The 24140-nt window shown below is 48.6% G+C and overlaps 1 protein-coding gene across 7 annotated transcripts in view; it reads right to left on the reverse strand.

The window, feature by feature from the left end:
• VAV2 (vav guanine nucleotide exchange factor 2) overlaps positions 1 to 24140 on the reverse strand; it is a 160641-nt gene that overhangs the window by 93371 nt on the left and 43130 nt on the right. For all 7 annotated transcript variants that reach the window (XM_083158574.1, XM_083158575.1, XM_083158576.1 and 4 more), the window contains exon 2: positions 18099 to 18215. In XM_083158574.1, coding sequence (XP_083014700.1) covers positions 18099 to 18215 — 117 coding nt within the window. The remainder of the gene's footprint in view (positions 1 to 18098; positions 18216 to 24140) is intronic.

Consider the following 24140-nt stretch of genomic DNA (forward strand, 5'->3'; position numbering starts at 1 on the left):
AATTGCCTCCTATATATCTGTTCGCTGTATCATAAACAAACGTAGATGATGAAAATCTAAAAGAACATGCGTGTAAAAATAGGCTATGCTCCAGTAACATATGTACAAGGATAGTCTCTATATTAAAATGATTATCTTGTACACACCCACACAACCATATGGCAAACGCACAACCAACGATGGATGCGTCAAAGGTGAACGCTACTGATAAGCAGCCGGCGCTGGCATCCATGGTCGTCATCAGTGTGTATGGCACCAGCGCAAGGTATGATACGCGCTACTGAAGTGTCATTGCCAGACACCGCCTACCGCCCGGTGATCATGTGCTACAAAAACCGTTATTTCACCTGATCGCATGCCAGGCCAACCGTGCGCTACCGCCGAAAAGCACAGTGTGATAACGCCCCACGTCCCCGACATAATACAAAGAATCTCATGTTCCACATTATAAGCGGAAACAATTCCAAGTCTCTGTCCCCAAAGTCCCAACTAATGCGGCTGCTTCTTATGCATTGGACTTATGCTAATGCGCCCGTCTCCTCTGTAAACGGTGACGCTATCGGCTGGAGGCTAATTGTGCGCAGGTGGAGCAGGATGGCAGGAAGTAATTATTGTGAATTGTTATTTCGGATTTCTTTCATCTCCCCCTCTTTCAATTTTAGCATTTGTCAGCGGAGGCCTAAAGGACAAATCAGCAAATGCCAGACTGCGATAAGCGGGTTTCATGGAGAGGTCCAGGACGCACGGAGCGAGGGATTGGGGACTCACAGCGTAACCTTCCCTCTGCCCAATTTACATGCTAACCACCCAAACAGCCAGGCAATTAATGAACACCACACAGCTCATAATGGAGATGGAACCGGTCCCTTTGATGGTAAGCAGTCATTGCCCCACTATTAAATCTGATTTCTTTAATATTGTTTTTTAAATTTGCATTTTAAAAACCTCTCCCCAAACTGAATATCAGCCTGTAATCCCCAAGTCCACTTATCGTGTCGGCAGCAACAAGGCAGACTGTGTAATATCCCAGGATCCCAGATCCATGAGTGAGAGCTGCCATGAAGGAGACAATTGTGCATAGGGACAAAGCATTCCTGCGACAGGATTTATAGGAGAGGAACTAGGAGACCTTTCATCAGCCGACATTGCAGGATCGCCCTCACATCCAAACATAACTCCACAATACCGTTTGTATTATAGTCAGCAAAACAGGAATTCCAATGTTTGCATTGGCAAGACCAGGAGTGTCCTGGGAAAACCAGGGGGAAGGGGGGGATTGAGGTTCATGGAAGGCCAGTCCTAGTATATTCTAACCCCACGAGATCCTATTTTAGCTGCCCCAGACTCCCACACGAACTAGGCCCCCCCGCGATGGCTGCACCGAGTAGTGGACCCCTTTGGTGTCAGCACACAAGACTCTCCTCGCCTAGATTTACACAGTATTCCACAGCCAAGGCTGCAGTCCCTTATACAGATTTCTTATGGTTACTAGACGGCAACACTGACAGACAGAGCGCCCTAGGAGGTGGGCTGCCTCATGAAGTGGAATAATTAACATTAAGGTCATAAAGATCTTATTGGGGTCTTAAACAAGCCTAGAGATACTTCAGTGCGGATCAATGATCATGCTGTTAGGGGCAGTGGGGGGAGGGCTGAAAGGGAAATTAAATTGTCTCTGCTTACACGAGATATTGACCCAGGGACTGGAAATATATATACAGTATCTCTGCTTTATGTACCCACCGTAAAACAAGTCATCTCTACTGAAGAGCGTCCAATCCCAGAGGACCGACGTCAGACCATGCTCCTTATCAGAACCTTAAAGGTCATTACTTACTTACTATGTTTATAAACATTAGCATGCACTAGGTCAACATTGACAAAAGGTTGACACATGAAAAAAAAGGTCAACTTAGCAATGAATGCCATGAAAAAAGTGATGACATAAGTATCACAAATTTTTTCTTGCAGTACGATCTGCTTGGATTACGAATGGGAACAGTAAAGCATGACGAGAGACGCCAAAATGGGTTCCACATGGATAGGCGTATTCATTGACACAAAAAATAGGAATTTAATACCTACCGGTAATTCCTTTTCACGTAGTCCTTATGGGATACTGGGAATGGTCTTAAGACATTGGGCATTAGAGGGTATCCGCAGGAGACAGGCACATCTATAACTTTGAAGCTGGGTGTGCTGGCTCCTCCCCTCTGATTCCCCACCCAGGAACCAGTTAATGGAAAAACTGTGCCCGAAGGAGAATGTACATATGAGAGGAATACTTATATGTCACCTATGTAAACATAAGTGTGAATAGTGTGGTGAGATTTATGCCAGCACACCCGCATTCATTCAAAATAAAAACAACTATAATACCACCAACTGGATGGATTTTCTTTAACAAAGGTCACTGAACTAGACCTTAGAACCAGAAGACAATAAGTCAACTTCTGAACTGTATAAGCAGAATAAAGCTGCAGCCAGACCCCCGCACAGGGCGGGCGCCCAGTATCCCATAAGGACTACGTGAAAAGGAATTACCGGTAGGTATTAAATTCCTATTTTCACTAACGTCCTTGATGGGATACTGGGAATGGTCTTAAGACATTGGGGATGTCCCAAAGCTTCCAGAACGGGAGGGTACGTGCGGAGACTGCTGCAGTACTGCCTGCCCAAACTGGGTATCCTCTTTGGCCAAGGCATCAAACTTGTAACATTTTACAAAGGTGTGTTGCCCCGACCATGTAGCAGCTCTACAGAGCTGCAGAGCTGACACACCCCGAGCAGCCGCCCAGGATGCGCCCACCGATCTGGTGGAATGAGCCTTTAAAACCGGAGGTGTCGGCATGCCTGCCGTCACATAGGCTTGTTGGATTGTAGTCCTAATCCATCTAGCAATGGATTGCTTAGATGCAGGGTGTCCCTTCTTTTGTGCGTCATACAGAATGAATAGCCAATCTGTCTTCCTGAACCTTGACGTCCTCTGGACATACACACGCAAGACACGCACCACATCCAGGGATACCGGAATATCCGGTGAACTAGATGCAGATGGGACTACAATTGGCTGATTTAGGTGAAAGGAAGAAATCACCTTAGGGAGAAACCGCGGGTTTGTTCTCAACTCCGCTCTGTCTGAGTGAAAAATTAAATAGGGGCTCTTACAGGAAAGGGCTCCCAATTCAGACACTCTCCTAGCCGAGGCTAGGGCCAAAAGGACCACCGCCTTCCAGGTGATATACCACAATTCTATCGACTCCAAAGGTTCAAACCAGGAGGATTGAAGGAAGGTTAGAACGACGTCCAAACTCCAAGGAGGTGTAGGAGGTACAAAGGGAGGCTGGATGTGAAGCACTCCCTGAAGGAATGTTTGTACTTCCGGGATGACAGCCAATTTTCTTTGGAAGAAAATGGACAGGGCCGAAATCTGGACCTTTAGTGAACCCAGACGGAGACCCAAATCCAATCCCGCTTGTAAAAAGCACAATAACCTGTTCAGGTTAAACTTTGCTGGGGGGACCTTCTGCTCCTCACACCAACCCACGTATTTTCTCCAGATTTTGTAGTAGTGTTGTTACCGGCTTTCTAGCCTGAATCATCGTGGTGATAACTGATGAATGCAGACCCTTCTGAGCTAAGATTTTCCGCTCAGCCTCCACGCCGACAAACGTAGCCGCCCTAAATCTTGGAAGACGCAAGGGCCCTGTGTGAGTAGATCTCTCCTTAGAGGCAGGGGCCAAGGATCCTCGATCAGCAGGCTCTGTAGATCCGAGAACCAAGCCCTTCTTGGCCAGTCCGGAGCCACCAGAATGGCTTCCACTCCCTGACTTCGAATCCTTTTTAGAACTCTTGTCAGTAGTGGTATGGGTGGAAACAGATACACCAAGGGAAACACCCATGGAATTGTCAGGGCGTCTATCGACGCTGCGCAGGGATCCCTGGTCCTTGTGCAGTACATGGGGACCTTGTGGTTTAACCGGGATGCCATCAGATCTATCGATGGCTGGCCCCAACGGTCCACAATTGCTGCAAACACCTGTGAATTCAGGCTCCACTCCCCGGGGTGGAGGGCGTGACGGCTCAGAAAGTCCGCCTCCCAATTGTCCACACCCGGGATAAAGATGGCCGACAGAGCCACCACGTACATTTCCGCCCAGGCCAGGATCTTGGAAACTTCCTTCATGCAAGTCCTGCTTTTCGTGCCTCCCTGGCGATTTATGTAGGCCACAGTAGTGGCGTTGTCGGACTGTATCTGGAGCGCCCGACCTTGGAGAAGATCCTGGGCCTGCAATACTGCATTGTATACAGCTCTCAGCTCCAGGATATTGATGTGGAGTCTCGCTTCCCACCGAGTCCACTGACCTTGAAAGGTTCTGTCCATGGTCACAGCACCCCATCCCAGCAGACTCGCATCTGTCGTGAGTCGCACCCAATCCTGGATGCCAAATCTCCGACCTGCCAGCAGGTTTGACTCCTGAGTCCACCATAGAAGGGACTGGCGTGACTGATGCGACAGAGAAATTCTCTTGTACATCAGGAGATGGGAGCCCGACCATTTTGACAACAGATCCAGTTGGAACACCCTGGTGTGAAAGCGTCCGAACTGAATGGCCTCGAAGGTGGCCACCATTCTGCCCAATAACTGGATGCATTGGTGAACCGTCACCTGAGGTTTTGCCAAAATCTCCATCACCAGGGATTGTATGGCTTCCATCTTCTCCCGGGGGAGGAAAATCCTTTTCACCTCTGTGTCCAGGAACATTCCCAGAAAGAGGATACGCCGCGACGGCGTCAAAGAGGACTTGGGGATATTCAGGATCCACCCATGCTCGGATAAAACCTGTCTGGTTCTTGCTATATCCTGTAGCAGGACCTGTTCCGACCTTGCTTTGATCAACAAGTCGTCCAGGTAGGGGATAATGTTGACCCCCGACCTCCTGAGCAGTACCATCATCTCTGCCATCACCTTCGTGAACACACGTGGCGCTGATGACAGGCCGAATGGCAGCGCTCTGAATTGAAAGTGCAGATCTTTCAGCGCAAACCTCAGGAAAGCCTGATGTGGACCCCAAATTGGTATGTGGAGGTAGGCGTCCTTCACATCCAGCGATGCTAAGAACTCTCCCTCCTCCAGGCTTGCTATTACTGCCCGGAGGGACTCCATCTTGAATTTGTAAACCCTTAAAAAAGGGTTTAGAGACTTTAAATTTAAAATGGGGCGCACCGAGCCGTCCGGCTTCGGCACGAGGAACAGATTGGAGTAGTAACCCCTTCCTTGTTCCTCCAATGGGACAGGTGTGATAACCTGTGACGTCAGTAGGCGTTGTATTGCCTGCTGCAGGTTCACTCGATCTGCCTGTAGGGCCGGCAGACCTGATCTGAAGAACCTGTGAGGGGGAGGTCTTTCGAATTCCAACCTGTAGCCGTTGGTAATAAGATCCCTCACCCAGGAATCCAGGTGAGAGACTGACCATACTTGGCTGAAAGCTGACAGGCGACCCCCCACCTCGCAAGTGACTCCAGGGACGGAACCCGAGTCATGCTGCCGGCTTAGAAGCGGAGGCATTAGCGGCACAATCCTGAGATCCTGTGCTGGCGGGCTTCCTGAACCTGCCACGGCCCCCTCTGGCGGCCGAGCTGGAGCCTCTCGCCCTCTGCCTGGGCCTGGAAGGCCGAAAGGACTGAGAAGCCTGAAAGGACTGGGACGCATGGCCCTGAAAGGAACGTTTAGCGTGAGTGGAAGCCGTCGGCAGAAAAGTCGACTTGCCGGCTGTAGCCTTGGATATAAGGTCGTCAAGTTCGCTACCAAATAACTTTTCTCCCTTAAAAGGCAAACTTTCCACACTACGTTTGGACTCTGGATCAGCTACCCACTGTCTTAACCAGAGGGCCCTGCGGCCTGAAACCGCCATTGCGGAAGAGCGAGCATTTATAGCTCCAAGCTCCTTTTGAGTGTCACACAGGATCTTTGCAGTATCCTGGATATGGCGAAGTCTTTCTCCGACCTGCGCCATTGACATATCGGCCAGCATGCCTTCCTGGATTTGAGAAGCCCATGTATAAATGGACTTTGCCATCCAACAACTGGCGAGGACAGGTCTCTGAGACGCCCCACTCGCTGTGTACATGGACTTAAGGGTAGTATCCAGTTTTTTGTCTGTACTATCCTTTAGTGTTGCTGCCCCTGGGACGGGGAGAACCACCTTCTTGGACAGTCTGGACACTGATGCATCCACAACCGGAGGCTCTTCCCACACCGCTCTAGTGGCGGGATCAAAGGGAAAGTTGGACTTAAACCTTTTAGACAGTTGGAAACGTTTTTCAGGTTGTTTCCAAGCCTCCTTAAACGTCTCATCAAGGTCAACTTGTTCAGGATAAACAATTTGCTGTTTCCTTTGAGACCCAAAAAACGGGTCACCTTCCTGCATGTCTGCTAAGGGAAGGTCTAATACTTCTCTTATTGCTGTAATAAGAGGTTCTGGGCCTCTAAGAGATGACTGTGAATCAGGGATCAAAGCCCCGTCGTCCACATTATCATCTGTGTCGTCACCCGCCTGCAGATCATCATCTGAATCAGGCAACATGGCGGTCGCAGCCCGCTTCCGTGACTGGCCCGTGGTGGTATTGATATTATCCACCCGTGCGGCTAGAACTGTTAAGTCCTGCTGCACCTGTTTGGTCTGCATTGTATTTGCAGCCAATTGCGTTGACACTGCCTGCAGCATGGTTTTAATGCCTGCCGCCCACTCAGGCTCCTGTGAGTCTGATTGAGGAGTACCACTGATCTGGGATGAAACCCCTGTCCCACTCGTTTGAGTGGACATGCATTCCTCACAAGTAATCTGTGAGGTGGATTTAGGCACAAACTTGCTGCTGCAAATGAGACAGGTTAACTTCCTCACCATGTTGAAGGAATAAGTAACCTTTCTTCCACAAACACACCACAATCACAATGAAATAAATATATATCTATATTCAATGTGCAGTGTATAGTAGCTATATATGTGTGAGCTCTATCACTGGAAGTGTGTAGCTTAACAAGCACGTGGGGGAGCGCTCAGATTACACTGAGGAGACCAGCACACCCTGTACAACCTGAACTCCTATTTAGGAGTTGGTAACAAGCACAAACACAAAACAGTGTGATAATTAAGCGATTTTTAGCGCTAAATACACTTGCTGTTTTCTGCAGATTCCCTCCGTCCAACACCTCACCGCTGAGGAGTGTATCTGGAGACAGTAATGGCGCCCAGGGAGAAGCAGGAAGTAGTGTATGCGCGCTCAGAGCTCTGGCCTTGCTCCGCTGAAGCCCCGCCCCCTGTGATGGCGCAGGGGCTTCACTGATTTTTATACTGGCGCTGGCTGTCAGTTTTAATGGCGCCCTTACACTGAACAGCGTTTTATAGTGGGATCTGCCCTGGTAGCCCAGGGACTGTCACCCGCAGCCAGTTTGTGACAGGGGGTCTGCGCAGCCCCTGTGCAGGGTACCGCGTCTGCCGCCGCCGCCATCTTGCCGCACAATGAGCCGGGGTACCCCACTGTGGGGACCCCGGTTTCTACTCACCACAGACGTCTTCGGACTGTGTCAGGAGTGTGCGGCATGCTGGGGGTGAGTATCACTGCAGCGCAATGCCCGTGAGTACAAACACCCTCTCAGGACAGTGGTCCTGCAGCAGGGACAGCTCGGTACCTTAAGAGGCCTGCAGCTGAACCCTCCTCAACTGACTCCCTCGAACAGGGCCGTTTCTAGACAATTTAGCACCCAGGGCGAAGGAAAAAAAATGCGCGCCGCGCCCCCCCCCCCCCCCCCCCCCAATGAAATACATTACATGGTACTGCGGAAATTGCACGCGCCGGAGGCGCGCGCCGAAATAGGGGGTGTGGCTTAATTTAAAAGGGGGTGTGGTTTAATGTAAGGGTGTGGTCTAGCAGGAAAACAATTATCTTACATCACACATTTGCATCCTGCATGACCAGACATTGGTTACCGCAGGAATTGTCATTGTCCTCCCGCACTCAAATTGGCCGGCTGAAGGCCACACAGGGACTTAGTACACCTCACAGATCAAGGCCAAACAATGACATGCTACTTAAATCATTATACACTATTTATCGGTGATGACAATTACACATTATGCAGCACACCGTGATGACAATTACACATTATGTCACACACCGTGATGACATTTACACATTATGTCACACACACCGTGATGACAATTACACATTATGTCACACACACCGTGATGACAATTACACATTATGTCGCACACCGTGATGCCCATTAGACCCCACACCGTAATGGCCATTACAAATTATGCCCCACGCGCTGCTGACGCACAACTGATGCCATTTACTAATATGCCCCCACAGTGCCAGATATGCCCCCACAGCGCCACACATATATGCCCCCACAGTGACAGCTATGCCCCCACAGTGCCACACATATGCCACCAGTGCCAAATATGCCCCCACAGTGCCAGATATGCCCCCACAGCGCCACAAATATATACCCCCACAGTGCCACACATATGCCCCCACAGTGCCACAGATATATGCCCCCACAGTGCCAGATATGCCCCCACAGCGCCACATATGCCCCCACAGCGCCACATATGCCCCCACAGTGCCACACTTATGCCCCCACAGTGCCAAACATATGCCCCCACAGTGCCAAACATATGCCCCCACAGTGCCACAGATATATGCCCCCCACAGTGCCAAATATGCCCCCACAGTGCCACAGATGTATGCCCCCACAGTGCCAAATATGCCCCAACAGTGCCATAGATCTATGCCCCCACAGTGGCAAACTCACTGTGTCTGTGTCTCCCCCTGTGCCATCGCCTCTGCCTCGGCTTCCTTGGGGAGTGCTGCTGCAGCGCTGCTTCCTTGGGGAGGGGAGCGGAGCGCATCGCGCTTCTTTCCTTCCCCTTCACTGTGTAGTGTGTGCCTGTCTGTCCTGAGCCGTCGCCCATCAGCCATCATACCCCGCGGGCTGGCTCCTTATTGGCTGCCAGCCCGCTAGCTCTGATAGGCTGACAGCCCAGTGACACACTAAGCGAGGGGGAGGGACAGACGCGCGATGCGTTCCCCTCCCCTCCCTCTGCTTGTGTGTGGACGCCGGAGAGGAGGCTGCGGCGGCTGCGGCATTGGGGAAGCTGCAGGGCGCCCCGGCTGTCAAACAGAGGCGGACAAGCCGTGCGGCGCCCCGGGCTGCTGCACGGCTTGTCCGCCTCTAGAAACGGCCCTGCCCTCGAAGCAGGGATACTGTGAAGTCCAACACAGTAACCCCAAAATAACAAAAGAAATAAAACTGAAGACAAACTCTCTGGAGCTCCAGCAGTGTGCATCCTCTCCTGAGGGCACATTTTTCTAAACTGGTTCCTGGGTGGGGAATCAGAGGGGAGGAGCCAGCACACCCAGCTTCAAAGTTATAGATGTGCCTGTCTCCTGCGGATACCCTCTAATACCCAATGTCTTAAGACCATTCCCAGTATCCCATCAAGGACGTTAGTGAAAAAGGTGAATGACGCATGACAATCTTTACGTGTCGACATTTTGACAATATCGACCATCCATCAATTTTGACCTAGGGCATGTCGACTTATACGCCCACACCCGTAGGAAAGGACACAGATACTTTGCTACTGAAAAAGGCCAACAACTGTCTGAAAAAAAAAAAATGGCCACAAAAAAATAAAAAAGATACAGAAAAAAAGGCCAGAAATTAGACCATATGTTTCGGAGAACATCCTCTCAAATTCTATTTACAAATACGGATGTCAATGTTAAATATGTAATTAGTTCAGTCTGCCAAGAGCTTGTTCTTCTAAGTGGGTCTGAAATGTGCAGCGAGGGGGGGGGGGGGGGGGGGAGAAGCCGCTAGGACGGACGGGCTCCTGTTTGGGCCCCATCAGAGCCTCATCTGCGGGTGTCTGCGGTGTGTTACCAAACACGAATTAGTCGGTAATACAATCGTGCACAGCATCACACAGCCCTCATCATCGCCTGTCTGAGGAATCGCTGGCAGTCAGGATGGGGGTGGCGGAATGCTAATGCCGTGTGCCAGAGAGGCAGGCTGTCATGCACGGACGACTGCCATATGGTCTTCCTCTATCCGGCTTCCCAGGTCAGCTCATACATATTTAATAAAGCCGGTAGCTGCAGCTTTCTGTTCATATCAGATGAGGACCCTGTGAGAAGAGGGATAAATGCGGTGATAGGCGACCATCAATCCTGGCGCAAACGCTCGCAGCACTGCAAAGGGTCAAGTATTAAGTAGAAGCAATGTTACCAGTGGGCTACCAGGCAGATCTGATCCTATGGCCTAGTTTAATACCCAGCAATGAGGAATAGGGAGAGATCATGCTCTTATCTCAACAACAGGGAGGAATTGAATTGTTTTTGGATGCCACAATTTGGGCACCGATAATCAATAATATCCCTGGAGGATCCCAGGGAGCTATCAGCTGGGTAAATGGCCCGTACTCTCTACTGGACAAATCTGACCTGACCTCCAGCGGCCTACTCCCGGCCTAACTGGGAACAGCTAACACTACACAGTAACAGCAGAGGGCTCCATGGGATGGATGGGAGACAGAGGACCCAATGCGGGACCACTTAGATGTCCACAGCATTACCCCTGCTGCTGGGTGTACAGGAAGCCGACACTGACACACTGAAATGCAGGACAGTAGTAGGAATGTATATATCACAGTGTAACCCCTGCACTTCCGGGTGTACAGGAAGCTGACCCTCACACCCGGACGTGCAGGACAGTAATACAGGGTGTATATATCACAGTGTAACCCCTGCATTGCCGGGTGTACAGGAAGCTGACACTCACCCTGATGTGAAGGACAGTAATACAGGGTGTATATATCACAGTGTAACCCCTGCATTGCCGGCTGTACAGGAAGCTGACACTCACCCTGATGTGAAGGACAGTAATACAGGGTGTATATATCACAGTGTAACCCCTGCACTGCTGGGTGTACAGGAAGCTGACCCTCACACCCGGACGTGCAGGACAGTAATACAGGGTGTATATATCACATTGTAACCCCTGCACTGCTGGGTGTACAGGAAGCTGACCCTCACACCCGGACATGCAGGACAGTAATACAGGGTGTATATATCACAGTGTAACCCCTGCATTGCCGGGTGTACAGGAAGCTGACACTCACCCTGATGTGAAGGACAGTAATACAGGGTGTATATATCACAGTGTAACCCCTGCACTGCCGGCTGTACAGGAAGCGGACACTCACCCTGATGTGAAGGACAGTAATACAGGGTGTATATATCACAGTGTAACCCCTGCATTGCCGGGTGTACAGGAAGCTGACCCTCACACCCTGACGTGCAGGACAGTAATACAGGGTGTATATATCACAGTGTAACCCCTGCATTGCCGGGTGTACAGGAAGCTGACCCTCACACCCTGACGTGCAGGACAGTAATACAGGGTGTATATATCACAGTGTAACCCCTGCACTGCCGGGTGTACAGGAAGCTGACCCTCACACCCGGACGTGCAGGACAGTAATACAGGGTGTATATATCACAGTGTAACCCCTGCATTGCCGGGTGTACAGGAAGCTGACACTCACCCTGATGTGAAGGACAGTAATACAGGGTGTATATATCACAGTGTAACCCCTGCATTGCCGGGTGTACAGGAAGCTGACCCTCACACCCAGACGTGCAGGACAGTAATACAGGGTGTATATATCACAGTGTAACCCCTGCACTGCTGGGTGTACAGGAAGCTGACCCTCACCTCCCCCGACGTGCAGGACAGTAATACAGGGTGTATATATCACAGTGTAACCCCTGCATTGCCGGGTGTACAGGAAGCTGACACTCACCCTGATGTGCAGGACAGTAATACAGGGTGTATATATCACAGTGTAACCCCTGCACTGCCGGGTGTACAGGAAGCTGACCCTCACACCCGGACGTGCAGGACAGTAATACAGGGTGTATATATCACAGTGTAACCCCTGCACTTCCAGGTGTACAGGAAGCTGACACTCACCCTGATGTGAAGGACAGTAATACAGGGTGTATATATCACAGTGTAACCCCTGCATTGCCGGCTGTACAGGAAGCTGACCCTCACACCCGGACGTGCAGGACAGTAATACAGGGTGTATATATCACAGTGTAACCCCTGCACTGCTGGGTGTACAGGAAGCTGACCCTCACACCCCGACGTGCAGGACAGTAACACAGGGTGTATATATCACAGTGTAACCCCTGCACTGCCGGGTGTACAGGAAGCTGACCCTCACACCCGGACGTGCAGGACAGTAATACAGGGTGTATATATCACAGTGTAACCCCTGCACTGCCGGCTGTACAGGAAGCTGACACTCACCCTGATGTGCAGGACAGTAATACAGGGTGTATATATCACAGTGTAACCCCTGCACTGCCGGGTGTACAGGAAGCTGACACTCACACCCGGACGTGCAGGACAGTAATACAGGGTGTATATATCACAGTGTAACCCCTGCACTGCCGGGTGTACAGGAAGCTGACACTCACCCTGATGTGCAGGACAGTAATACAGGGTGTATATATCACAGTGTAACCCCTGCATTGCTGGGTGTACAGGAAGGTGACCCTCACACCCCGACGTGCAGGACAGTAATACAGGGTGTATATATCACAGTGTAACCCCTGCATTGCCGGGTGTACAGGAAGCTGACCCTCACACCCGGACGTGCAGGACAGTAATATAGGGTGTATATATCACAGTGTAACCCCTGCATAACCTGGAGTACAGGAAGCTGAACCCCTATTTCTGTGAATACAATTTTGCACCAATAATTCATTTTACCATTATTTCAGCTTCCTTGTGCTCCCAAATGATCAAGATAAGGGGGTGCAGGCCTCGGCAGCAGATTTGTGGGGGGTTAGCATACAGCCTGAATTTCCGAATGTCAGAGGATTTTCCTGGCCTTTCATGTCACAAGAGTTGTAGCAGTAACAGCTGCCTATGTACCCCCTACGTACTGAGGAACCGCTAAGGGCCACCGCGCCAGCGGTTTGCTATGCACGGCAGAAAGGGGAGACAGATTCAGCAGGAGACATAGTGGATGAAAAAGAAATAGGACAGCAGACGCCAGAGCCTGCAGGAGCGAGCAGAGAAACGCGCCTTTCATATTTCATTAGACGACTTTTCTAAAACCAGCATGACCATTACACGTGGCTGCGAAAGCTCCAGACTCAATGGGGGAAATAATCTCTTTACTATAAAGACAAAAAAAAAGAACCATCAGGAAAACGAATCTGCGACAGAGCAGAGGCTGTGGAACTAAAAAGCCCAGCATGGGTTCCCCACTGACTGCAGGGAGATGGGGCCTTATTTTAGTTCACTCCTTTTGGCAAATTCCTTCTTAGATGGACAAAACCATGCTGCACTGCAGGGGGGCAGATGTAAAATGTGCAGAGAGAATTAGATTTGGGTGAGTTATTTTGTTTCTGTGCAGGGTAAATACTGGCTGCTTTAGTTTTACACTGCACTATAGATCTCACTTTGAAGTAAAATCCCACCCAAATCTAATTCTCTATGCACAAGTAACATCTACCCCACCTGCAGTGCACATGGTTTTGTCCATCTATGAAGGAATTTGGCAGAAGGAGTGAACCAGAATAAGGCCCATAGACCGGTCAGGAGATGTGGCAAGGTATTGGCAAGAGGCCCAATTGTGATTTATCCCGGTCTTACCTCTGTGTGCCGGTAGGAAAATACATATCCATGGAATGTTATGGACTATAAAGGAAGGACTCCTGCATCTAGAAATCTCAGCGCCTTTTGTTTATGGGCGGAAAGAACCCTGATTACAGCAAGAGCGGCCGATATGGTTACCATTACTATCCATAATACAGGCAGTGTGTACGTGGGTTCCTCCTGCATTATAGATAATGATAGAGCAGGGATGGGGAACCTTCGGCCCTCCAGCTGTTGTTGAACTACACATCACAGCATACTCTGCAACAGTTTTAGCATGGCCAATTAGTGAAACTGTTGCAGGGCATGCTGGGATGCGTAGTTCAATAACAGCTGGAGGGCCAATGGTTTCCCATGCCTGTGACAGAGGAACTGGTTTCTGAGTAACTTCGACCTGAGTGTGTACCTGGGGACATATACTGTAGATTGCAAGCTCCATTGGCCAGTGAATGACGTGAAGGATCACAGTCTCCGTAAAGCCTTGGAGAGAGTTAAAACAGATGGAGATAAAGAGCCAGATGTACTAAGCTTGAAAAGTGATAAAATGGAGAGTGATAAACCCCCAGATTTTTCAAAACACCGCCTGTAACATGGAAGTTAAGAGCTGATTGGCTGGTGGATTATCACTCCCCATTTGATCACTTTTCAAGCTTAGTACATCTTGCTCAAAGTAACAACCAACCAGCTCCTGCCAAGGTTACGGGCTGCGCTTGTTAAACAACAGTTAGGATCTTATTGGCTGATATTTTATCTCTCTCCTTTACTGACACTACCGGAATAATGATGCCGCAACACAGGTAAGTACCCGTTAGAGCTGGTAAGTATAAATTATTAAAGAGACAAAGTGATTATTACTGAAACGTAGTTAACGGCCTTTAATCTTTCCCTCTCTGCACTGAAATCCCCCAGACTCCCGAGGGAATAGGAATCTGTTTCAGTCACTTTACAAGTAAGATCTACATAGGCGATAATTGGCGCATAGGATTAACAGATCAGACCATGCAAAATCGGATGTTTGGAGAATAGATTACACTACAATTAGTTTAAAGACATGATTATAGAATTCAGTCAGTCTCAACTTCTGTCCTTAGGACCCCACATGGGTCACATTTTGAAGGTCACTGGTGTGTAGAACAAGTTGTCAATTAGCGGCAAAATTGCGTTGATTTAGCGCGAACATTTTTGTGGCTTTTCCTGATTTTTTGTTGTGAAAATGGGCTTTTTCCGGGTTTGCGTGCGCTCGCGATTTGCCTATTAGTATTTTGGGTACTTAAGTTGGTTTAAAAAAAAGTTATTGAAGGCAAGTGTTTTTTCATTAAAATAAAATTGGGGTTATTTTACACCACTTTCAAACAAATTCAAATTAAAAAAATAAATAAAATAAGATTACTCCCACCTGCAAGCCTAAAAAGACTTGTCCCACTCCTAAAGCACCCAAGAATACCTGTCCCATAACTTGGGGCCCAACTTCCATCAATTTGCAGGATGGGAGTTCTATTGAAGATGTGATGTTGCTCTGGACAACCAAACAGATTCCATTTGTAGAAGGTGCTAAAGAAATAAGTAGTAGATTCTAATTGGTTGCCCACAGCATCATCCCTTGTTCAATAGGTCTCCCAGCTTTGTAAATAAACCCCTTAATGCGTCATTCTTAACCGAATCCCAAAAATTTTAAGTTAAAATGTGAATTTTCCCCAAGTTTTCCCCTGCTCAGCGGTGGTGAATTGAAAGTCACTGTAAAATTTCATAAATCACGGACAATTGATTAGGCCCTTTTTGTGATTTGCCGTAAAATCACGTTTTTTTGCAGCCAATTGAATTCGCCCTAAAAATCTGCAGGTGATTTGATAATCATGACCTGTCAGGTCCCGGGGACAGAGTTAGTGGATTACATGACTGATCTTCCGTCTCTAATTATAAAATAAATGTTTCCGTCCTATACAATGCAGATTAGGACAGACAGGCCATGCTCAGCCCTACTGAATCGGATACGCCCCATTTACCATCCAATGCGCATTAACTACTCAGATGCACTTTCATGTCAGGCAGGTAATGAATGGCCTGTGGAACAGGTGCAAACAAAGCCCAATGATTTATCTTTCTGTCATTCTGGAGATCAAAGTGGATCCATCTTCTCTCAATTAGCCAAAGTGCCCAGGGTCAGAGGTCAGCTGCACCCCCCCCCCCCCCCCCCCCCCGCTGGGTTCAGATGGACGGCAGGACATCTGGTCTGTGAGGAAATGCTTTTCCATCTGTTGCTCGGCTGATCACGGTAGCTCATCAAAGCTGCCCGGTTGAATGCTCACCTAAAGCAATGCAGGTAGGTTTAATTTACCAGTCACCAGGGCTTTGTACCGGTCCATAATGTTTTATAGAAGGCTACGGCGGTATCCGCTTCGCTTTATAAAGCAGGCAAATGTTTTCTGCAAGTGTCTTTTAGGATTGCCGCCGCTTGCCACCATTCCAAAAGAGTCATGGAGGCTGCGGCCATCGAGATAATTAACAACTGTCCTTTATACCCCCAGGAAGACCTAAATTAAGAATAATTTCTACTCGTTAACTGGAGAATAATTTCCATCTCTCCCTACTTGTTCCTGCATTATTAATTGTAGGTGGTAGTAAATTCCAATCGGGTGATAAATGCGCCGTGTCCCCGGCCAGCTCCCGGGTCACTGGCGTCTTATTAATAATCTCCGCTACACAGCGCGACTCCCAGAGTGACGAGCAGGCAAGGTGGCCTATTTATATTCTGGCCTCGTCTTCCTGTATCTCTAGCGCAGGACATATGAATTATGCATGGTCATTGTCACTGGGTCTCCTCGGCAATCTGAAACACAACCTTATGCCCAGCGAGATGGTGGAGCGTGGCCGCCGCAGGTAAAGGGTTACAGTAGACCCGAAATATCAAGCCGCAGAGATTTAGCATCCATTTAAATTATTCACCTGCTTTAATATCTCCTGCTCCAACGACGTATGTCCCGGAACGCTGTGTATTACCGGCAAATCAGGTTACTCCAGCAACCAACTGGATATCGGTAGGTCGGACTTGACCATGGGGCAAAAAGACACTGGATTTGGGGACTTGGAATTATTAAACAGCGTACGCCACCATGGGTGATCTTAATTTAACATCACAGCTGTCCACAGATTCCTTAACCGGTATACGGTCGTTTACATATTGTGTCGACCACTGACGGTTGACATGGTTGAAGGTCATCACAAGCATTTGGTGGACAACGGCTAGGTTGACGGTCAAAAGGTCCACGTTTTCTTTTGTGCAGACATGTGCCGACAGGCAGTATTCCATGCCCCATCATCCACTAGGGCGTGGAGAGAGAATAGAAGAGTGTCTGAATGTCCATGTCAACATTTGGGTAAAAAAAGGTGAAAAACTCATGTTGACCTCGCCATTGTCGACCTAATGCTTGTGTTGACCCTACAACCTATGTAATGTATTGACATAAGCCATGTCAACCTTACATGGGTCGAAGCAATGACCCATTCCCCCTCAAATAGGCCGAATTAAGGGAACAGGAGTCTAAAGAGCTCTGCAACCCCACCACAATAAATCGGTGTGCCCCTTCTCCATTATGCGTCATCAGACACCCCAGAAAGTGCCGACATGCAGCACACGGTTGTAGTATCCTCCTAATGCACAATCCAACAGTTCATTAACACCCTAATTGAGACACGATGTAGTCATTGACTGAACACATTCTCCAGGCTTCACCATCTGTAAAACCATGAGCGGAGGTTTTGGGGAGAAGGTCACATTGAGTTAAAAATACATCTGGTGCCAGCGAGTAGGTGCAGCAAACCAGCACAGATGCATTCCACTGCGCAGGACAAAAGCTGGACCAGTATTGTGCTCTCTGGACCAAGAGCATCGGTCACCGGAGAACGGGGAGGCTACAAGAGGCTCCCGGGCTGGAGAGAAGGGTCATCGACAATCAGACACCCAACATTTCATTTACCTATTTAACATGCCCGTTGCGGTGCAGACAGCATTCCTGGTCTAGGAGGAGATGGGATTTGCTGCATTAGTCACACACATGAAAGACCATTTAAACTGTGACTAACGGGTCTGCAAATCTTAGGCTCCCACCTCTCGCCATTAGGTCATCAGCAGCGGCCACAGTTTAACTTTAGAAAAAGTTTCCGCAGTAATAAACTAAACAAAGCTTACAAGACGCATCGGTCGAGCGGCCCTCAACTTCTAACTGTCAAGTTACAGTCTGGGTTTGAAAAATGGCAGTTAGGAGCTGACTGGCTGCTGCATGATCACCAAGGATTTTAAAATCGCTCTCTAGGGTAAGAACAAGCGCAGCGACAGGAGGAAATGGCTTATTACCTTTCCGAAATCCCGGACATCGAAAAGATCAAAGGGGTCGAAGAGCTCGCAGTTCCTTAGACCAAACTTGTCGTGACAGACTTTCAAAAATGTTCGTATATTCTTCAGGCACAGGAACTGGAAAGCGGAAGAAAAAAAAAAAAAAAAAGGAAAAAATTAACAGAGAAAGCAACATACAATATATAATATTATTACAAACAATATCTCCGGAAATGAGCATCATTCAACCATTGCGCTGTCTTACGGTGGAAACGCACATATCAAGGTGATTCGTCATCAATCTGTGGATTGAAGATTTCGCTTTGTGTCTAGGGATGCCAATCCCAGGGCATTTTTTCAATCCCGGGAATCGGGATTGAAAAATGCTCAATCCCGGGATTCCGGGATTGGCATCTCTAAGCAGTTTAGGCCAAAAATCATGTACAAAGAAGCCCAGTCCCCCCCGCTCCAGCCGCCCCGCACATTCATTTACTTACACGGGCGGCCGGGAGCAGGGCAGACATTCTGCTGATAGGAGCGGGAGGCGTCGGTAGCAGCAGCAGCAGCAGAGCCGCCCGGAGGGGGCCGACGCTGCCAGGTCCGGACTCAATGGTGAGAGATGATTCTGGAGCGGGTATGGGCAGTCCGACCTGCGCAGCGTGATGGTCAGAGGTCACGCTGCGCAGGTCGGACTGCCCATACCCGCTCCAGACTGCAGTCTGGGGATCAGGAACTCCTGGGTAGCGTCTGAGCACTCGCTCAGACGCTGCCCGGCATTAGATATGCACATGCGCATATAATCCCGAAATCCCGGGATTGGAAGATCCAATCCCGGGATTCAAATCCCGGAGGTTTTTAGGCCAAATCCCGGGATCCCGCCGATCCCGATCCCGGGATTGGCCACCCTATTTGTGTCATTGTAACATTCAATTTATTGAGTTTGTCCTATTATTGATTGTAAAAGCCAAAGGGTGTATTCGATCCAGGACGTCCCAACAGTCAGAATACCAGGCAGCTTTCATTCCATTCAACAGTAACTCGACAGTTGGAATTCAAATGTTCCACAGAGTTTCCGGCACTGGCGGAAAATGGGCATGAATTAGACAATCCACGGCCGTTTCCGACAAAACAAATCAGACTTGTTTTAAAGATGGATCTGTTTTGGGGGAAACTGCCTTCAATGCTGTCGGTAACAGCAGCATTCAATAGGCGAGGGTCACTATTTACAATGGTGGAAATAGTGGCTGGGGTTGAATACACCCCCCCAAAGACCTTGTGGTCCGTAAAAAAATTTAAAATAAGAGCGTTGCCCTTTTAAATTCCAGACTAAAACATGCCAAAAAGTGGCTTATTAGATAAAGTGGTCCATCCATTAGATGCCCTTTCGTGGCCACTCGCCACACTATCTAAAATCAACTCCAGGCCGACGTGGATAGTGGGGGTATGAAAAGGTCGCAGGACACGTACCGCCGCCCCTTGCAGGGCTCACTGCGCTCGCCATGCTTCGGGATGGCGTGGATACTGGGGATTACATCTCATTTTAAGCACCCATCACATCTCATGGCATGGGTGCTTGTACAATTAAAAATTGCATCGCAACGCATTCCGCAATATTCCAGGGGGATGCGATGCAATGAGATTTTTAGGAGTCCATACGATGGAAATCGTGGGCGCCGTGATAATACACAATTACCCAGTTTTCAAATATATTTGTTATACCTTCCTCAGTGTAAATCAGCCATAATGCATTGGGGTTTGGATCAAAGGATTGACGGCATGAAGGCCCACAACAAAAAGTCGACATACGCTAGGACTGGTCGACACGTGAAAAGGTCAACATGAAGTTTTCACCTTTTATTGGTGTCAATGTTGACCCCGAATTAATGTAGCGCATAGTCTCACCATGCGACGCGCCTGGGACTTAGCTGCGCTCTGCGCCCTTTAGCATTCCCAATTGAAGTCCACGAGGATCATAAATAATAAGAGTCCAACAAATGAAGAAAATAAAAAATCGTGAAAAAACGCATGTCAACCCTTTTTATGCGTCGACCATCGCCATGTTGACATTTTGCTTGCGTCCACATTTTGACCGTTGACCTAGACACTGTTGTATCATCATCCGAATACCAATGCATCAAGGAAAAGGAGGGTATTATTTTAAATATATTATAGGGGGATATTCTGGTTCACTCCTTCTGGCAAAATCCTTCTTAAATAGACAGAACCATGTGCACTGCAGGGGGGGCCGATGTAAAATGTGCAGAGAGAATTAGATTTGGGTGAGATATTTTGTTTCTGTGCAGGGTAAATACTGGCTGCTTTATTTTTACACTGCAAAATAGATCTCACTTTGAAGTAAAACCCCACCCAAATCTAACTCTCTCTGCACAAGTTACATCTGCCCCACCTGCAGTGCACATGGTTTTGTCCCTTTGAGAAGGAATTTGGCAGAAGGAGTGAACCAGAATAACCCCCATATTGTACTGTATATGATCAGGTGTATTCAGAAAAAATATTTTATACAGGGGTTTTTCAACTCGTAGAACTAAAACTTCCATCATGCCCTGCAAAACAATAATGGCAGTGGTTTTATCCAAGCCCTAGTATCCCCACGCAGCCGATCCAAGATACTCAAATATTCTCTTTGTGGATATATGCCGCACACAGACAACAGAACAAATAAAACTAAACTGATGTTCCTGGTTTCAAGATTATCTGGGTGGAACATTTTACCCACTTAGAAGCTGAAAATCCCTGCTTCGTGGATGGCTGCAAATAACGGTCATAGTTTCCAGACCACCCAGCAGGTCTAACGGTCACAGTAGGTGCACAGGGTGAGTTCACAAACGGTCATATTTTCCAGAGCACAATGGTGATGCACGATGATTGGCAGGTGGCCCTTTTGCCACAGAACTCCAAAAAGAAGCAACCAATTACAACTCCAATATAATTGTGCAAGTCTGCATACCAAGGAGATTCGGTATATGATGTGCTCAGCTCAGGCAACGGCATCACAGAAAATAATTAAGTCATAAAATTCGTCCTTCAGCTATTTATATATAAAAGGACAAGAGCAACAATCACGACTAAGTTTACAGGGGGCCCCCACTGCATGGCAGGCAGCAGAGAGTCCCTGATGGCTTACAGGTAAAAATGCAAATGTAAAATCTAGAAAATGCACAAAAAAAAACCACAAATGTAATAAAGGAAACAGATGAAATAAATCTGCATGATCAGCTGATTTCCCGACAATGTACATTTAAGACATTTAAGAGCAATACACATCCCCCATCTCCCGCATCCATATCCCCCTCCTCCCGCTGAAGAGGCAGCACTGAAATTCTTTAGCTCAAGAGCTGCAGACAGAATAAATAATTCAATGCTAGGAAATGACCAGCAGGTAACATCAAATCTTCTCTTCTGGAGTGCAGCAAGCAGATGCCAGCTTAACACAGCGTGCGGTGGAAGACGGGCGCACGAGTCAGCAGATGTCGCCTTACAATGCCAAACACACTTCCAACATCCTATCTGAAATCACTCAATTAAAGAAGGCATCATTGTTTCGGAGGCATCAGATAAGAGGCAGCAACACCCCTTAATGAGGCTTCGGGAAGGCAATAAAAAGCCCCATATACACTAAATACCCCTTTTACACCAGCCAAAACTCCCGTATTGGCCACGGGAATATCCCGGGACTTAAGCTGGTGTAAAAGGCTCCAGGGCCAAAATCCCGGGACTGATGTGCCAGGATTTCAACCCTGGTTTGCTTCCGGGACCTTCACAGGTTACTGGCCAGTGTGAAAGAACTTACCTGGCTTCCTATCAAAGCGTCCACCCACCACTATGGGGAGCTGGATCAGCGGCGTGGTGATTGGCTGTAATATGCCATGCCTAGAATGGCCTGCGTCCTGTCAGAGCCAGTGGGGCGTCAGTCTCGGGATTTCATTGGTCGTCTGTCATACAATCTTTATCAACAGTGGCACGTTGCGCCGCAACAGCCCTCCAAGTAACCTTTGGCACACAGCATTTATCACCTGGCCATTCCCAGGCAGCCAAGCTCCCTCACACCACAGAATGCAGGGATTAGGCTGGTGTGAAAGGGGCCAACCCGCCAAGTCGATATAGTCCGTACACACTGAACGATATCAATCGCCGATATCGTTCAGTGACGTCACCGGAACCTGCTAAATATGCAGGTTGTTTTGCTATATTGCCAAATTGACCTGCAAGACATCAATCATCGTTAACGGTGTGCAGGAGAGCGCATTGTTAACAATATTGAGTGTCCACACTGATCGCTTTCTGAGTGATATTGTTAACAATATCGCCTAGTGTGTATGGGGCTTTCCAGGTAGCTTAAGTCCTCCCTACATCCTTATGGCAATTGACCAAAAGCTAATTTTGCATTCATTTGAGCTGCTGTGACTGACTCCACCCCTGTATTTGAATCCACCAGTCATTCTAGGTCTGCTCTTATGGTGAAGCATTACAAAAAAAGCCTTCGCCCACCCAAACTGGAGCGGTTTGAAGGTCTATTGAGGCAACAGTTGATTCTGCGTTTTCTTTGTGACTTGTCACTTGTTAGACAATGTGATGAAATCCCCCCATGGAGGAGGTGTTGCACAGAGAAACTACCTGCTGTGGTGTAACAGATCAATAGTGCATGTACATTACACTGATCACAGAACACACACTGGCCTCTATTATGTTGACACAGACCTATTGTTCTCCTAACGATCTATAGGGAAAAGAGGCTTTCCCGCAGAACAGAAGGAGAGTCAATTACCTTAACAACCTATCGAATGGGTGTTCAATATTATCAATTATTCACAGCATAAAGTGATTGTATGGGGGTGGGGGGCATCTTGTACATTCCATGCAATAAACGCAAACGCAAGAAATAAAATGATAATACAATAGCTGGAAACATTTGGATGAGAGTATCTGACCAAGTATGGCTGCAGGCTAGCAAGGCTGGGAACAGGTGTAGAAAGCATTTGGTTGTTTGATTTACAAATGATGAAGATGGGGTACAGAATGAAAGAGGAGGTGCAGGGGATAGGACAAAAAGATGTGAGGTTAAGGGAGAGGAGGAGGAGGGGATAGAACTATAGAGAGGCGATGAAGGGAGAGGAGGCGGCGCGGGGGGGATAGAACTATAGAGAGGCGATTAAGGGAGAGGAGGAGGAGGGGATAGAACTATAGAGAGGTGAGGAAGGAGGAGGAGGGGGATAGAACTATAGAGAGGAGAGGGCAATAGAACTAAAGAGAGGCAAGGAAGGAAGAGGAGGAGGAGGAGGTAACAGAACTACTAAAGAGATGCAAGGAAGGGAGAGGAGGAGGAGGAGGGGATAGAACTAGAGAGATGAGGAAGGGAGAGGAGGAGGGGATAGAACTAGAGAGGCAAGGAAGGGATAGAACTTGAGAGGCAAGGACGGTGGAGGAGGGGATAGAACTATAGAGAGGCGAGGAAGGGAGAGAAGGAGGGGGGATGGAACAAAAGAGAGGCGAGGAAGGGAGAGGAGGGGATAGAACTTGAGAGGCGAGGACGGGAGAGGAAGAGGAGGGGATAGAACTATAGAGAGGCGAGGACGGCAGAGGAAGAGGAGGGGATAGAACTAAAGAGAGGCGAGGACGGCAGAGGAAGAGGAGGGGATAGAACTATAGAGAGGCGAGGAAGGGAGAGGAGGGGATAGAACTTGAGAGGCGAGGACGGGAGAGAAGGAGGAGGGGACAGAACTAAAGAGAGGCGAGGAAGGGAGAGGAGGGGATAGAACTTGAGAGGCGAGGACGGGAGAGGAGGAGGAGGGGATAGAACTTGAGAGGCGAGGACGGGAGAGGAGGGGGAGGGGATAGAACTAAAGAGAGGCGAGGAAGGGAGAGGAGGGGATAGAACTTGAGAGGTGAGGACGGGAGAGGAGGAGGAGGGGATAGAACTAAAGAGAGGCGAGGAAGGGAGAGGAGGGGATAGAACTTGAGAGGCGAGGACGGGAGAGGAGGAGGAGGGGATAGAACTATAGAGGGGCAAGGAGGAGGGGATAGAGCTAATGAGAGGAGAGGGAG

The sequence above is a fragment of the Crinia signifera genome, chromosome 9 (assembly GCF_055691185.1).
Source record: "Crinia signifera chromosome 9, ASM5569118v1, whole genome shotgun sequence".
NCBI lineage: Eukaryota > Metazoa > Chordata > Amphibia > Anura > Myobatrachidae > Crinia > Crinia signifera.